The following is an 18469-nucleotide window of genomic DNA, read 5'->3' as shown; positions in this document are numbered from 1 at the left end:
AGGGCCTGACTCGCATTGTATTATTTGTCGCAATGAACCATGACAGCAAATAGCAAATACAACAAACCACGTCGGCTTCAAATGGCATGTCTCCACTGGAGACCTATCCCCAAAACTAGTGTAACAAAAACAATATAGAGTAATAGTAATATTGTACCAATGCTTGTGCAGTCATACATTTTTCGGAACCACAATAGTGAAGTGAAATTACCCTGCAATGAGGGCAGCAGAATGTTATTTTGCCGTATGTCGTGACTTACCGTTTTGACTTTCACTCCGTCTTTGGGTGTCTGCTTAGTGGTCAGACTATAACCTAACATCTTATTGGCCAGTTCACCCACCACCGAAGGGCTAAAAAAAAAAAAAGACACAGGATTGGCTGAATTACAACTAGTCTAAATACATCTTTTGTTAGAAACTAAACAAGCACTAAAATGTAGAGGACAAACATAAAAAAAATAAAAGGACTAGCACAATGGCAGATAAAGTCATTATTTTCAGCTTCTGAAACCATTTCCATTTTAACAAAGAAATGGTTCAGCACATTTGCAGCATGATTCTAACGTATTCCGACCAAGAGCTGCCTTTTGAGAATCTTCAGAATGTCTACACATCTCTCTGAATAAAGCTCTCCTGATTTCGGCTGCTCTTTAAAGGCAGTCTCTCCTTAATGTTCTTGCCTTACTCTGGATTTATAGAATACAAATTAAGCCTAAGGTTGTGCTTTGCGTTGATAGATGGACAGAGATTGAACTGTGTGCACACGTCACTGTCTTTCTCAACTTCAGATGTCTCACATAGAAAAGTATGAGGTATCCACAAATACCTGGACATATAGACAATTATACATATTGCTGCTATGGATGGAAATCTCAGTTCAGTCCTTTTCATGGCAGCTACAGTCGTTACATTTGGCATAGATAATATACTGAATAGTAGCTCACCAGAGTATGTGGCATAATAAGGACAACATTTATTTTTGTCGTGAAAATCCAGTCAATAGGGGCCTTATGTAACAATGTGATAGCTAAGAGAACACGATAAGTTTGAGCTCCACCATATTTAAAGGGCACGATTTCAATAACCTGACAAAGTAAAGCAAACCTGGTTCATTGCAGGGTCATGTTCAGTTAGCTTAGCTGCAGACCAAAGATTGTGAAAATAAATATGACTAGGAGGAAATCTCTTAAGCACAAGTTACGGAAAAACAAGAAACTAAAGAGAACCACTCTCTGAAGTTTTTATTTTATTTTTTATCCCACCCCAGTGAGTACAGGGGGGTTGACTGTGGATGTACTCACTCTTTAGTCAAGTGGACACCACCTTTTAGGCCGCTGTCGAACGTGCCCTTCCCTCGTCCCCCAGCCAGAATCTGGGCTTTCAGGACTATCTCCTTGGCATCTGTAGAGAGAGGGATGAGACAAAAAGAGAGATGGGTACCGTCAATAGGATAGAGAGATAGAGGCAAGTTGCAAGCGAGACCTCACCAATCAGTACATCATCACAGAGCCCCATTACACTTCTCTCTGAGTAAAATTCACCCATCGGCCTGGGTCTCTTCGGTGCATGCGTGCATGTGTGTGCGCGCGTGTGTGCGAAGGGCTAAGAGGGGAGGTGTGTGTGATATGAGGGGCTGCCGAAACAGGAAGGGCACTCCAGCTGAAGCACGTCATTCCCCTCCAGTCCTGCTAATAACAGTAAGTAGACAGGGTACAGAGCACAGCCATCATAGGGACATCAGCACTTAAACAGTCAAGTACAGAGATATTATTCCAAAGTCACAGACACACGTCTGTGAATCCAAACCCATGTCTTTGGACAATTTGCACTATAATTTGCATGATGTTCCAGTGTAGTGGCATTTTAACCATAATATAACCTACTCGCCTTCCCTCTCACCTCCAAGTCCCCCTCTCCACACCAGGAGTGAGCATTTCAGGTAGAGCACAGCGGTCAATTCAACTGCCCCCTGAACACAATCTCTCTATATTCAAATTGTGCAACAAGGGCACATGATGGGACGTGGTCTTCAGCTATCATTAACCTGGTAGGGAGTTCTGCCACAGGCGAACAACGGACCAACCAGGACACCAGGAAAGGCATGCTGACCTTGGTCCAGGAACAAAGCTCTCTCCCCCTCACTAGTGCAGCTCCTCAAGCACAGTAGAGTGTGTCTAGACTCCACACACGAGGCTAAAAGCTCAGGCTGTTACAGTACGAACAAAATCCAGACAAAGTAGCCTCTGACAAGGTGGCAGGGATTAAACCAACACTGCATTAGTGAGCTCTTTCCTCCCTTGGGAGGAGCAGGGGGAGAAAGGGAGAGAGAATATAAAGGTGAGAACACGGAGCAGCTGTGAGTAGTCATAAATGAATAAATATGTTCATAAAAAAACTGTGACCGCACAAAATTAAAAAGGAGTTCAAAGCAAGATGAAATGGAGCTTCCTGCGGGCATGTGCAGCAGAGAGGGACCAAGGATAAAATGAGAAGAAATAGGGGGTGGGGTAGAGTAGGCCAGAGAGGAAGGTGTGTAGCATGTAATAACAAAGGAAAATGTCATCACTTCATTAGTTATGACTTGTAATGTAATACATCCTGTACCTATAAACCCTGTGTAAACCCAATGCATATTTTTTGGCCAGTAAAAGATGGAATGTTAACTGATAATAAAGTATTACATTTAAAAGTGATTATTACATAACCAGTGAGTTCAAGTGAACAATCAGCATTTACTGATTGGTCCCAAAAAACAATGGGTTCCGTCTGGTTGGTCCTAGAAACCAATGGGTTGGGACAGAGCCAGAACACATGGGTGAAGTAAGATCTGGATAAACATTTTTGGATAGAGATGTTTTGTGCAAAATCCCTAATTTATATGTTAGACCATCCTAACTGACATTTGTGTAGTTCCCTGTAAATTCCCAAGACATCTTTAAGTGGTACTCACTTTTGGATCCTGGGAAACGTAGCTTGATTGGTCACTGAAACTAATGAGCTGGACCAAAGAGTTACAAGAAACCTTGCCAAAATATGTCCCAGGCTTTCATATTCTCATCACTTTATTTCCTTGTTTTACAATACCCCTCACTGCAACGTCAATTCAGCAATGGTAATCTCAGACTGAAGTATAAAGCAAAAAATAAAACGACTGCAGATATCAGCTGGAGTCATTAGACAACAATTAATGGAGTACAACATGAATAGTACGGGGTAGAAAATGAAAACCGAGTAATGATAATTGAGTGGTGAAAACACAGTGGTGAGGGAAAAAAGTGTGACCAAAAATAGTGTGGAGGGCTGTAGCCAGACACGATTGGTTATTAAACAATATACGATTGTTTCTGAAATACTGCAGAAATTGATAAAACGACGATTCCACAATGTGTGCACATCATATAAACAAGCTCTGATAACACACCAAAGATATATATATTCATAAAATATTTATCACTGTAAAGAGAATAGCTAGACAGATTTAACAGACACCTCTAAAGGAGCATTTCCTTATTTTTCGGAAAAGAAAGGAAACATAAGCCCCTTAACGAATGAAACAAAATCTCACGAAATCACTTGCCTGGAAGTTTAGCCTTGTATTACACAAGCCAACCTTTACAGTGGCTTCAAAACACCTAAGTGCAAAACCACCTGTTTTTAATTTCTACTTTTTCATGACAGCATGAAAATTGTAGACTCTCTTAAGCTGCCACTGCCAAGGACATAAAAACAACACGGTCCTGAAAAATGCACGATGACATAATTACGCCCTCAAAGTTCAGAGAGAACACGGCACTGAGAAAGGGCAGAGCGGACATTACACATTAACGCTCCAACCACGAAACGGCGCCCAACCCAGGCAGGAATATATCAGAGTCGAGATGAGAGTGGATACGTTTTTTTGCTTTGACATACAGCCTGGAAAATAAGGAGTAGCGTTACTACATTAAACAAAGACACTTCCAGACCACATCAAACTTCTAAAACCACTTGTGTGACGATGCAGCTCCGGCTGAAGACGGGTCTCAGGCTGCGACTCAGTCACTCGTACAGTAGATGATCAGTATTTAAGGCCACCATTGATTGTGAAGGTAAAAACGAGACCACGGGCCACAAAACATACATCCATGTCCATTCTTGATTGTATTGACGTGTGGGTTACGAGTGTTGCATTTTAGCAGATGAAAGTGATCGTTGAACAGCAGGAGGCTGAAAAACAAAGTCAGCCAGGGAGCCGAATAAGGGTTGTGTATGTTCAATGGAAGTAGCGAGGGGGACTGATGAAATCAGACACAGTGAGACTGGTTTGGCCATGGCATCGTACTGAACTGACATTGAACAAACCAAAACGAGCCAAGCCGGGATGTAACCACGGTTACTCAGAGTGGATCTGACCGTGAAACAAATGCTAATTTCTCAGAAGTGGTACATTTCAGAAGTAAAAGTTTAGGACAACCTCTGGTTTAAGAGTGGACAAAGGGACAGGGAGGCAGCATTGCATAACCAGCTATCCATTTCCTTTGGAACCACAGAAGAGTTTGGCAAATCTCAAAAGGAATATTTTCTTCTCCATTTCCTTTTTCTTAGGGACAGACAGAGGAGGAGATTAACATGTAACTACATCTCCAACGGCATCAGCTGTAATCTGGGTTACACAGCCGCCCCCAGGCTATCTCCTTTCCCAGTAATGAACGCAAATGAACTCCCAGTTAATATACTGATGACAGCCATCTGAATCCAGGCTGTTACTTCTGCCTCAGCAACATCTCTCCTCCCCCGAACACACATCGCCCCCACCTAAACTCAGACACCCAAACCAGGGGTTAGGGACAGCAGACTTAGTGTTGTTGGATATTTAATTAAGATGTAAAAGGCTGTGCATTGGGGGACAGTATAAACAGACAGATGCAGGCCACAAGCCAGTCTGAAGAGGAGCTGGCTGTGTGCATGGAGAGGACAGCAGAAGTCTAATGCAAGGAATTTAGCGGCTACAAGTAGACAACACACAGACACAGACATGCTGCTGTGACAGGAACATTCAAAGACTGAGCAGACTCAGTGTGTCCAATGGATAATAACTGCCGAAGTACAAACGCTAAGAGTAGAAAGTGGTGTAAAAGGCCAGCATCCGTCTAGATATCATTAAAACATAATACACGGGAGAGGAATGTTAATGACTCCCAAGGGAATATGACCTCTCCGGTACTACACCACTCCGGTGAATCCGACAAGATCCTACTTCTGACACCAAAAATGAAAAATAAGTAATGCCGGTCTGACATCCATTGTGATGGCCTAAGGCAGAATTGGCCAAAAAAATAAAAAAAACTCAACGATTGAAGTAAAAAAGGAAAGAAAAAATGTCATAAAAAATGTGAGCGCCAGAGAAATTCTGTTGAGGGGGCGATTTCTTCCTTCATAGAATCAGACTGACGTGAGCATGCTGTTATAATAAATAGCTGCTTCAGTTTACGTCTTTCAAATGTAGCTGTAACTTTTAAAACGATGAAATTTTATAATACGATTCCAGAGAAAACAACTTCTGAACACTTTCTAAGTTGAGGTTTTGGAACCCCAGCTGGAAAATCGCAAGTATTCCAACAAATGAAAAATTTGACTTTTGTGGCTGTTATAAAAGGTATGATATTATTGTTCTCAAAGACAATAATATTTTTGGTCATAGCCTATAGCTAATTTGCAGTGTGCAAATTATTACATGTATGTAAGCCTTCTGAATTAACCAAGGATTATACAGTACAGTGTTAGCATCATCCTGAGAGGACAGCACAGTGTTAGCATCCTCCTGAGAGGAGAGTACAATGTGAGCATCATCCTGAGAGGACGGTACAGTGTTAGCATCATCCTGAGAGGACGATACAGTGTTAGCATCATCCTGAGAGGACAGTTCAGGGGTAGCATCATCCTGAGAGGACAGTTCAGTCTCGACCCGTAGTTTAAGAAATCCTAATCTAGCGAGATGCCCTTACAACCTCATAAATGTCAAACAGAACTGCAGGGTAATTGTTGAATTAGCCACACTCAAAATGATCCTATAAAATAGCTTATCATACTGTAATGTAAAAATAGAATAACACATTCGACCTCAAGCTGACATCTTTTCCATAGCAGAACCTTAGACAAACTCCCATCTCAAGAGATGTATGTAGTTGAATAACATTCAGGTACAGTATATCTAAAACCGATGGGTCACCAAGGGTCTTTCCACTTTTAGAATCTGGGTAATGACTTATTGTATTAGGAGCACATCTAAGCTTACCACTCTGTTCTACTGCTGTAATGAAGCAGAGTAGTTTATTCAGCGGAATACTACATGGCTAATGGTAAGACACCCAACACGCAGTATTTGACCTCTGTGAGCTGTGCAACGCTGTTGCTCTATCCATCCCGCAACTGCACCAGCCAGGTAAATCCCACTCGGAGGCTGAATCTAATGAGCTTGTCTCCGTGGAGCTCAACGGGGGTTCATCTCTCAGCCTAGACCTCTGCTGCCTGCTACCATATCAAATCCTCCTGTCACTGCCCACATGACAGCTGACTCCTCGTTAAACTAGTCCACCTGGCTCCACACAGCGCTACCGCTAATGATTCCACGGCTGGACTAGAGCCACTGTATCACGGACAGGCAGAGTTCAAACCCCGGGACCAGGTGGAGACTAAGTCCCTCTGGAAAGAGAATTTACCGACAACAGTCCGAATGCTTGGACTAGTGTCTCGACAAAGAGCAGCAGTGGAAACCAATTGAATCATCATTTGGGGAAAAAATTAATAAATCGCAGAGCAAAAAGGACAAGGGTCATGGTAGTGACATTATTCAGGCCGGCTAACAACAACCCAGCAGAAATGAGCATGCCGCCGTCCTCTGGATTTCACGTGGCTCAGGGACAATAGTTACTACCGTGACTGGTGACTGGAGGGAATGATGAGCCTTCCGGTGCCCTGGAGTGATTCACATCACTGTAACCCCCACAACCCTGGGCTGACAGTGAGTCTGTCATAAGCTTCAAGCATAACGATAATCTGAATGGTAATCATAATGATTTTTACCACAATATTAGCTCCAGCTGTACACCATACTGAATGTCTGACAAGAGAATGAGTCTGATATGGATAATTCCATACATCTCCACATATAATGAATATGTGGATAGCATAATGAGAAGGTGGATATAACGTAAGCTGCTTATAGAAAACAGCTCCTTCTTGACAGCCTGACTTACCAAAGCCTATTTGCAGCTGTTAAGAGAATTTCAGTGAGCATGTCTTTCTCCACATGTAAGGCTATGACAACAGGCTAAGCCTATCCAGAGAAAGCTGAGGTGTACAACATGGCTTTAAGATACCACCAGCATCACATAAATACATGGGTGTGCCTGCTCATAATGCCATATCGGGCCATAAGTGCATACAGTAGGCAAATCAGTCTCCGCTGTGAATGCGAGTCCTGTTCATAATGGTGACCTCCCCCATGAGAAGTAATTGTGTTCTGTTCCAAACAGCTCAGTTAAAAATAACAATAATTATGATAACACATATATGCAGATGGGGGACAAATTAAAGGGATCCATCTTACCCTAAAGAATCTGATAAACTACCTGGATGTGTAGCATTGAATAGAGTTACAACGAACTCAAAGCATTTGGAAGGTAAATCTTTTTTTGTAATCAAGTACCATTATATTTAAATTGAGGGCATTTTCATCCATATCGAATGAACCGTTCAGAAATTACAGCACGTTTTGTACATATTCCCCCTTATATATTCCAAAAGTAGTTAGTTTTCACAGCTGTTTCGTATTAGGCAAGTGTGTTTGTTTGCATCATTAGTGCATGCACAAGAGAGCTGACAATGTGTAGTCTTGATTCTAGGCTTTGTATTTGGATTCTGCTGCTGGTGTCCAACAACACGAGGACCAAAGAATTGACAATCAAAGTCAAACTGGCCATCATGAGGCAGATAAATCAGAATAAATTGATAAGAGACATAGCAAAAATGGCAAATGACCTGGAATCCGTCTGGAGTGAATGACCAAAGAATGCACACTACAATGATTTCTTTTAACTTTACAACAGATCAGGAAACACTGAACTACAAACGCTAGTCAACAAATTGCAAAAACTTGACTTTTTAGTCTGAAAAACTGAAAAACAGCTCTAAAAAGTATATAAAAAAAGAGCCTGCAGCGTTTTGTAAAAAAAAGAATTGTGGACAGATGAGACAATGAGATAAACATGTAGCATACTGAGGGAAAACTTCATATAAAATTGCTAAATAATCCATGACCATGGCCATCTTAAAACAATTCCATATGTTAGGTTGGCAGAAATACCAAATTAAGTGTAATACAGGTTAAAGAGGCCAAATGCAATGTTTATCAATGTGTTCAATGCATCATCATAATAACATTAGACACATTATGTCCGCTAAAGCTGGAAAACAAATAATGAATCAATAAGATATTTTGTAGCATTACTGTCATTTCTTACTGAGCTCAACAGCTTCTGTCCAAAAAAGAATCCAGAGAAAATAACAGAAATATTGAAGGAGCAAGCAGCAGTCAGCAGCATATCCGACCCTGGATACAACCGCAGTATCTTGGGGGCGGGAGTAACTAAACAACATTGCCGATAAACCACCAAATGCACACCCCATGTCTGTTTTCGAATTGAGAAAGAGGCGGAGTTTGACAGTTTTTCAAGCCCCAAGTCAGCCTTTAAACAAGCTCTTCAGCCTCCCCTCTCCTCTCTCCCCAGGAGCATGTCCTCTTGGCAGGTAACAATACCAGGAAAACTCCTTACACCATCCGTCTTTCCATGTGACAGGCCGGTTCTCGGGGGGGCTAAAGCCATTCTGTCTGTCACCAGGAGGCATGCTGGGAAAAAGGTGGTGTGGCAGAGATACCTGCAGCTCCACAGACTAACTTGCTGCACTCATTATTCTGCCACCTGTCTGATCCACTGGTAAACGAGGACACTGATGTTCTCCTGACTGTGGCAACTCAGTTGGTAACGAGAGAGAGCACTGTTGTTTTGATTTGACATTAACAATTATTTACAATGCAAATGCGCTAAGTTACCCTAATGAACATCAGTCTTTAATCAATCAAATGTATTTATAAAGCCCTTTTTACATCAGCAGTGCTTTTACAAAACACCCAGCCTTAAACCCCAAGGAGCAAACAACAGTACTGTTCAATTTCAGTGGCTAGGAAAAATTCCCTAAGAAGGGCTATATTTAGGAAGAAGCCTAGAGAGGACCCAGGCTCAGAGCGGTGACCAGTCCTCTTCTGACCTTGCAGGGTGAACATATTAAGAGTACCAATTGTAATAATTAATAAATGCATGTGGGCTGAGTCCAGAGGCTATGTAAACTTAGTCCAGGTCAGAAGCATGACCAGATGGACAAGGACAACACGGGGGAGGGGGAGGTATCAGCGCAGTGGCAGCTGAAATCGTCAGGTATCGTCTTGATCTGCAACACAACCAGGAGGACTTTGGACAGGGACAGCAATGCGTCTTTCAAGCCTGGTACTCCTCAGGTGTGGGCCAGGACCTCATGTCCTCCTAAGTTTAAAACGGCAGGAGACAGGGAAAATTTAGATCTACAAGAACTTATAGTGGAGAAGGAAAACTGACCCTACTCCCCCAGCACAATAATATAGCAGTGTAAGACCTTGGGGGGGGAGACAGTGACACTGTGGCCCTATCTGAGGGAGGCCCCGGACAGGGCCCAACAGGCAGGAAATCAATCCACCCACATTGCCAAGCATCAACCAAAGGAACATCCACCAACACAACCACCTTGAATGAGGGCCGAGTATTGCCAGCAGGGTACAGCCCAATTGCACAAGTGCGCAACAGAGAGACAACAACAAGCCAGTGACTCCACCCCCGAATGGCATTGGAAGGAGGGCATCCCAGTGGCGATGAGAGCCCACCTGGCAAGACAGCAAGGGTGGACAGTATCAAGCCTCTCTGGTCACCTTCACACCCCTGTGCCAGACTACACTTAATCATAGAGCTGAGTCTTTAGTAGACACTTGAAATTTTGCACTGAGTTTGCATTTCAAACCTTAATTGGCAAATCATTCCACAGTAGTAGAGCTCCATGAGAAAAGGCCCTGCCTCCGGCTGTTTGTTTAGAAATTCTATGTACAATTAAAAGGCCTGCATCTTGCGATCTAAGGTTACATGCAGGTATGTATGGCTGGATCATTTCAGCAAGGTAAGTAGGAGCAAGTCCATGTATTGATTTATAGGGTAACAATAAAACCTTAAAATCAGCCCTGACCCTAACAGGCAGCCAGTGTAAAGAGGGTAGTACAGGAGTAATGTGTTCACATTTTTTTTGTTCTAGTTAGGAGTCTAGCAGCCGTGTGCAGCACTAACTGAAGTTTATTTATTGATTTGTCAGGGTAACCGGAAAGAAGAGCATTGCAGTAATCTAATCTAGAAGTAACAAAAGCATGGATTAGTTTTTCTGCATCAGTTTTTGATCGAAACATAGCAAAAAATCAGAAACTTTCTAAGATGAAAATAAGCAACTCTTGAGACATATTTTATATGTTCTTCAAAGGAGAGGTCAGGGTCAAGGGTAACGCCAAGGTTTTTTACAGTTTTCTGGGATATGACCATGCAGCCGTCGAGGTTCACAGTGAGATCTGCTAACAACGCTCTTTGTTTCTTGGGTCCTAAAACAAGCATTTCTGTTTTTTTGGTCAGGGATGTTCAGGACATTCTCAGGACAACAGAAATTTTGGGGACTATAACTATTTAAGGAGGAGTCAGTTATTTGTTTTCTAATCGTGATGATCTTTTCATCAAAGTAGTTCATGTATTCATTACAGCTAAATTGAAAAACCACTTCACTTGTTGAGCGTTGCATTTCTGTTAACTTTGCAACTGTATCGAAGATACATTTTGGATTGTTTTTGTTCACCTCAATCAGGTTGGAAAAATAAGCTGATCGAGCAGACATGAGTGATTTTCGGTATTGTAGTGTACTGTCTATCCAGGCTAGTCTGAATACTTCAAACTTGGTGGAGTGCCACTTACGCTCTAATTTTCTGGAGGTTTTTCTTGAGTGGTCTAGTATTGTCTGTGTACCAGGGAGCAACTTGTTTGTTGCGTATTTCTTTTGTTTTTAGTGGTGCAACCGTATCTAAAGTATTTCGCAGTGTTGAGTTTAGATCCTCGATTTGATCGTTTGCAGATTTATTTACTCTGTCGTTGATGAGTGAGCTTATCATGAAGAGAAAAATCAAGAAATCTATTTGTAGTCCGAGAATTTATAGTACGGCTTTTGAAACTCATTGTTTGCGGATTTCCTGCGGCCAGACCTGCACCCTATCTCATGGTGAGGCTATAGAGATAGGGTGCAGGTCAGGCTGCAGACTGTTAGCCAGCCTGCTAGCATAGGGGAGTCTGTCGATAGCATAATAGAGTAGTTAGTAGTTTTACATATTGCCACTGTATTACCTAAATCAGTTGAGGAACACTAATTTCGATCATCTCAGTCGCCACTAAAGGGTACTGCAATATGAAGAGTGACAGTTATTAGAGTGAAAACAGATATTTGCAGATATTTTTAGACTGAGAAAATATTTTCTATGCACAGAAAAAACATTATTGTTTCCCAGGCAGAATGAATGCTCAGTTTTCCTGTAACAATTACGTTGAATGGAAAAATCCATAAACCACCTAATAGCAGTACACTTCTTCATGCAATCCACTTGCTCACTCTAATGTTCTCATTAACTGTGTGTGTGTGTGTGCGCGCATGCACGTGCGTACCACCACAAACTCAACCGTCTTGGGGCAAGGAAGACATGATTGAGTCAATGCTGTGACCCAAAAGTACTGCCATGTTTTCCATCTGCCCTCTGCTAGCTGTCAACACCCATGTCAATCAAAGCTCGTCCTCTCACATCCCAGTGCTGCCTGTCTGCCTGCCTCTTTCTCCAACCCTGGTGACTTGGCTCCTCCCAAGCCTCGCAGAATGGCCTTACATATGTATATGACCTTTCTAAACTCATTTTGACTGAAAATATGTTTTGGCCCGACCCGGTAATTATATTATATTATATGAATGGGACCAAGTCTAATATAACCTCATCAGAGCCATTCCACATCATACAAACCCAGTAGGTGGGAGCACCACGCAGGTCCTGTCCACATGGCAGTTAGAAAAGGCTGTGTTAGGTCTGTGCCAGACACTGGCCCCACCACTGAGACAACACTTACACAGCTCTCAGTGTTACTCTTCACAAGCAACAGGTTGGTGTTCTATAGGTGGGGGGAGTAAAAGTGATCTTAACAGTGCTTGAAGGGTGAAGTAGGGCAACACTGAGTGCAACTGCAGTGTGTTTTAACCTGGCCAGAATGCAAGCCCTGTCAAGTAATTTCCAGGCGTTGTTAGGAAAAGCATTGTTATCAAACAGAGTTCCACATAATAAAATGGAAGGAGAATGGGCCCCACAGTATGCAGCAATTTAGACACACGCATTTAAAAAAAACTGGAAGGAATGCACTGCTGAGACAGAAGAAAGAACATTGTATTTCTTCTAACAAATTTACTGCTCAATGGAGCAAGGAATAGCCCTAATAAAACATGCAATTTGGAGGGAACATTACCAAAATAATGGCGCCATACCTTCTGCCTGAACAAGTGTTCGGCGCGTTGGCAAGGCGACACAGCAGGGCCTAATGCGTGAGTAACGGTAATGTGCTTCCCGCAATATCAGTACAGCCCAGACGTCACCAGTACAGAATTACATTTTGATTTGTGAGGTCCCTGAAATGCAGCTCATATTCCTCAGAATGTTTACAAAATCATTTGAGAGGCATTCTGATTGTTTTACCTCAGAAACACAAATCAGAGATGTAATTATGACCCTTTATGATCTATAAACTCACAGATTTTCTTATTAGCAGTGGTGGCCTTTTATGCCGCTTTCCCTTCACAATCCTCGCTCACGAATTCCACCAGAGATTCAGAGGCCTGTTCGGGTTTGCTTATTGTAAAGTACTACAGCTGTGGTTTCAGAACAGTGGACATTGTACACACTGGCCATGAACAATATTGCAACCTGTTACATTTCCAAATAAGTGAATTCATAGAAGTGAATAACAATCGAATGGCCGTGTTAATCCTACTGCAAACCAACAACCACAAACCGGTATCGGAAATAAAATAAAGAAAAAATATTCTGAGAACAATTGAGACATTTACATCCAAGTACATTTACATCCAAACGATATGCACTCCTTCAGTGGATAGAAACAGTAAAAGAGGAGAGCATGGCCATAGTCGGCATCAGTCATTGTTTAACAATGAATGAATGAGGAGGCAGAGGCAGGCAAGAAAGTGAGGACACAACGCCATGCACGACTGCTGAAGATGGGGGAGTTAGGGGGTGTTGACAGATGGTACAGCCTTGGTGGTTTCGGAGAGAAGCAAATGGTACGCTCCGGCTGACATCAGAGGCAAGAGTTGACCAGAACCAGCCCTGGCCAGGGGCGTAAAGGCTGCCCTGCATACAGCCGACCAGCCAGGGACATAGGAGAACCAGGAGGGGACCAACCAGGGACAAAGAATCACTGACAGAGAACCACTGGATCAGTGGACCACTTCTATGCCAGCATAAGAGAGTACAGGACCAGCTTAGAGAGTGTGCATTACGTGGTCATAATATAGAATTGCATTACAATGTCCAATTCCAAAAAGCATACTTGGGGCAGGATCTGACCACAGAGAATAGTAAGCCTTTGTTTCTGGGAAGACAATTTCTTATGATTTCTAATGAACTGTCAGGCCACGGGAAACCGCTGCTTCGACGCCGAACGAGAATGAACGAACTTTGGCGAGAGGTCCTGTGCGCCCTCTTTTATAATTAGCTAGACTAACATTTCTGTCAGCTAGTCAAAAGTTCAACTTGTCTTAACTTTTTCACAGTAAAAACAGATGGACATTTTCTGGATGGGGATGAGTCATCTCTCCCGTCTAGCAGTGAACGAGCCCCATTGAGAAAGCATTGGAAATCACGGATACGGATAAAATCAACGCGCCAGTGTGGCGGCGCCCTTACTCAATTTACAGGTTGTAGGCCTGAGGCATGAGAGATGGGAGCCATAACTGATTCCACAGCAGACACAATAACATGGCCACACTTCTCCCCTGATTGAAAAGCAAAGGGGGAGGGACAGTACACTCTTTCCATAACAATTCAGACATACTGTGGACTTGTGACCAGACAAGATTTCACACTGACTGGGACCAAATCAAGTGCCTATCTAAGTCACGTTTGGACAGCAGTATAAGGATGCCCATCAGCGATGGATCACTGTTAAATGTCTGATATGCAGCACTTTCTTTGAAAGCGCACGTGATGTTTAAATGAAAGTATGTTTCTTGCCATCTGAAGACAAGCTAATATGAATTAGGCTTAGTAAACAGTTGCCTGTCAGACCAGTGGATGAGTGTTGAAGTCTACACTCATACCTGCCTCATCAAACAGTTAGCCTAATGTCAAGGCATCTGAATAATATGCTCGGGAAATATCAAACTCACTTTCCCTCTAATAAGCACACATGAGATTTGACTATCATGCATAAAGCTCCACTGTTTACACTGAATATTCAGATCTGTGAGAAATGAATTAATACTCTCCTGCCTCTTCTAATTGGGATTCTACCTGAATCGCTCTAATCTGAATAAGTTAAAACATGATGCAATAACCAAGGGAAGTAGAAAATGGCAGGATTAGAGAATGGAGAAAAAAGTAAGAGAGCTAAAACCAAGAGGTAAAGAGTGAGAGAAACAGATGGATATGGGGGAGAAAAGGGAACAGGCCAGAAAGCGAGAGCACCGAGGGAGCTTGCCTTCAGGTGGCAGGATGTAGGTATAGGAAACAGGAGACTATGACCAATGCTTATATGACAGATGGCTGTCTGTTGAGCTCATTTCAGTTGGAAAAGAAAGCACACAACCTAGAAAATCCCACGAGCTGTGTCAACCTGGGCCTGTCTAGGCACCATCAGAAGAGTTCTAGCATAAAATACAAAGGTTATGGACAGTAATGAGCTCTAGCATAAAAGACCCACCTATTTGAGACATAAGAGCTCTAGCATAAAAGACCCACCTATTTGAGACATAAGAGCTCTAGCATAAAAGACCCACCTTATTGAGACATCATAAGAGCTCTAGCATAAAAGACCCACCTTATTGAGACATCATAAGAGCTCTAGCATAAAAGACCCAACTTATTGAGACATCATAAGAGCTCTAGCATAAAAGACCCAACTTATTGAGACATCATAAGAGCTCTAGCCTAAAACACCAACTGAGTCTGTGTACCAGATGGTAAATTGCCCTGCCTACCAAGGAACTGGCTCCCAATCATTTTGAATTCAAGATACAGACTGCTGTGTGGGCCAATATATGCAGGGAGGCACCCTTCATAAATGTGAAAAAGAAAGCGTATACTCCACATCGAATGGAATTGTAATGGAAACCGGAGCAAAATGTGATTTGTGGAAAGAGAAAGAGTGCAACTATCTGTGATGCGCATGCGTGTAAAAATACATGTTGCTGTCATTCATCAAACAAGCTTAACATGTGGAGAAGATAAAAACAGAGAAAATGTTTTTACATTTCTGGTTCGTTGATCACTGCTCAAGGGACAAAAAGGCTGGCAGACGAAGGCTCCCGGACACACACGAGGAACAAAATGCTTTTTTATGCAGAATTTAGAGTAAGAATCCATCAAGATTTACACAGCAGATGCATCTGTCAACAGGGTTGTGATATAGGCTACAAAGTGTCTGAAAATAATCACGCGCTCAATTGGCTGCTGGGTTCAGGTGTGTGTGGGGGTTTGTGTTTTGCTTTCAGATGGCTGGAGGGGCTTGGGCTATGCTGAAAAGGAAAATCTAAAATCATCTTCATTCATTACATGAGTAGCTCCCATATATCAAAATGGTAAGACGCCAGACAGTCTATATTCAAACGCAGCAAATACACCCAGCGTGTTTGATAGCATCCCTGCTGAGGGGAAAGCTGCTCAGTCTTCCGCTGACTGACACTGAACCATTATCGATAAGGTGTTTAGACTATTCAGAACCACAGAGGAAAAATGCCAAAGAAATAGACAGCCCCTTCTAAAATTCAAAGAAGGTCCATTTTGTCAACCCATTATGAGGCACTGCATTGCTAGATGGCATGTCAAAACCCCTTCCCGGGTGATTTTCTTTTTTAGACTCTCAACATAAGCTGAAAGGGTTCCCTCTCCATTAGCCAATAAACACACAACTGCTGCATACTGGAACACCACAGTCTTATTTTTGAGCTGTGGTTGAGAGCCATGGAGGCAGGGCCAAGGCTGTGTAATCAAAGTGTTGTGTACACAACACACATGCACGCACGCACGCACGCTGATGAGGGCCAGATTATAGCTGCTTTTCTGTGACAGTTAGATTACTGAACAGTGCGTGGGGTTTTTGAAAGTACGGTCCCACTGCCTGCCCCGGCCGCACAAGGCTGTGTTGAAGACAGGTAGAAGTCATTTGTCATTAGCTCTGAGAAAGCAAGCAGGAGTCAGTGTGTCTGTCTCTGTCACACAGACAGAGAGATGAAAGCAGACAGTATTGAGACAAAAAGATACTACTTAAATTGAATGACATGTTAGTTATGGTTGGGTCCATCTGTGTTTGAGTCACTCCTTGCTCAGACACTTTCCAAGCAAAGACATCACAATTTCAAAATCAATGTTTTAATCTATTAAAATCAGTTGCTACCTGAGATTTAAGAGGCAAAGTGACCAAGCTGAAACCAACTGAATCCACTTCAGATAGCGGACATCCAGAGAGCCCAGCTACCACTGAGCGGTCAGGTCCACGTAGCGTAGAGGGAAAGACAAAGGGGAAGGGGTTCAGTTTCAACTGACACTTTTTATAGGTTTTCCATTAAAATTATAGTGAAAAAAATGTCACATGACTTGCTGTTGTTGCTCTGACCACATCATCCAACTGGAAAATGAATGCAACAGCCTCCTTGTGTCAAGTTATTTGGTGACACTTAATGCTTAACCAACGGAAGACGGAATTCAAATGACATGTTGAAACGAGAAGGACGGGACTTCAAAACCAAACAGGTTGCCAGTTATTTAGCGAAGTGGAAAAATACACACAGCAGAGCTTCTTTTAGTCACGTCCACTCCTTGCTTCAACAGTCGTTCCATGCTCCTTGGGGTTTCAGGCTGGGTGTTTGGTAAAAGCGCTCTGTGACAACTGCTGATGTAAAAAGGCCTTTATAAAAACATTTGCCTGATTGACTGATAGTGCAAATGCACCCTACATCCTCGGCAGAGGGACCCTAAAACTGTCCTGAAAGCGACCCTGACTCAGGTGCTTTCAGCCGGACTCTGTGGACAAGGAACGGGGCGTCTCAGTAAATTCAGACTACCTCTGTGGACAGGGAGCAGGGGCGTCTCAGTAAATTCAGACTTCCTCTCTGTGGACAGGGACCAGAGGGCGTCTCAGTAAATACAGACTACCTCTGTGGACAGGGACCAGAGGGCGTCTCAGTAAATACAGACTACCTCTGTGGACAGGGACCAGAGGGCGTCTCAGTAAATTCAGACTACCTCTGTGGACAGGGAGCAGGGGCGTCTCAGTAAATTCAGACTTCCTCTCTGTGGACAGGGACCAGAGGGCGTCTCAGTAAATTCAGACTGCCTCTCTGTGGACAGGGAGCAGGGGCGTCTCAGTAAATACAGACTGCCTCTCTGTGGACAAGGAACAGGGGCGTCTCAGTAAATACAGACTACCTCTGTGGACAGGGAGCAGGGGCGACTCAGTAAATTCAGACTGCCTCTCTGTGGACAGGGACCAGAGGGCGTCTCAGTAAATTCAGACTGCCTCTCTGTGGACAGGGAGCAGAGGGCGTCTCAGTAAATTCAGACTGCCTCTCTGTGGACAGGGAGCAGAGGGCGTCTCAGTAAATTCAGACTGCCTCTCTGTGGACAGGGAGCAGAGGGCGTCTCAGTAAATTCAGACTGCCTCTCTGTGGACAGGGACCAGAGGGCGTCTCAGTAAATTCAGACTGCCTCTCTGTGGACAGGGACCAGAGGGCGTCTCAGTAAATTCAGACTGCCTCTCTGTGGACAGGGATCAGAGGGCATCTCAGTAAATTCAGACTGCCTCTTTGTGGACAGGGAGCAGGGACATCTCAGTAAATACAGACCGCCTCTCTGTGGACAGGGAGCAGGGGCGTCTCAGTAAATACAGACTGCCTCTCTGTGGACAGGGATCAGAGGGCGTCTCAGTAAATTCAGACTGCCTCTCTGTGGACAGGGATCAGAGGGCGTCTCAGTAAATTCAGACTGCCTCTTTGTGGACAGGGAGCAGGGACATCTCAGTAAATACAGACCGCCTCTCTGTGGACAGGGAGCAGGGGC

At 43.3% G+C, this 18469-nt stretch overlaps 1 protein-coding gene across 2 annotated transcripts in view; it reads right to left on the bottom strand.

The window, feature by feature from the left end:
* Positions 1–18469, bottom strand: part of suclg2 (succinate-CoA ligase GDP-forming subunit beta) — a 110466-nt gene that overhangs the window by 59268 nt on the left and 32729 nt on the right. For both annotated transcript variants that reach the window (XM_010881800.4, XM_010881799.3), the window contains exons 3-4: positions 1302–1401; positions 261–351 (exon numbers count right to left, since the gene is read on the bottom strand). In XM_010881800.4, coding sequence (XP_010880102.1) covers positions 261–351; positions 1302–1401 — 191 coding nt within the window. The remainder of the gene's footprint in view (positions 1–260; positions 352–1301; positions 1402–18469) is intronic.

Source organism: Esox lucius, chromosome 17, assembly GCF_011004845.1.
Source record: "Esox lucius isolate fEsoLuc1 chromosome 17, fEsoLuc1.pri, whole genome shotgun sequence".
Lineage (NCBI taxonomy): Eukaryota > Metazoa > Chordata > Actinopteri > Esociformes > Esocidae > Esox > Esox lucius.
Note: the sequence above shows the minus strand (reverse complement) of the source record. Positions and strands in the feature narration are given on the sequence as shown.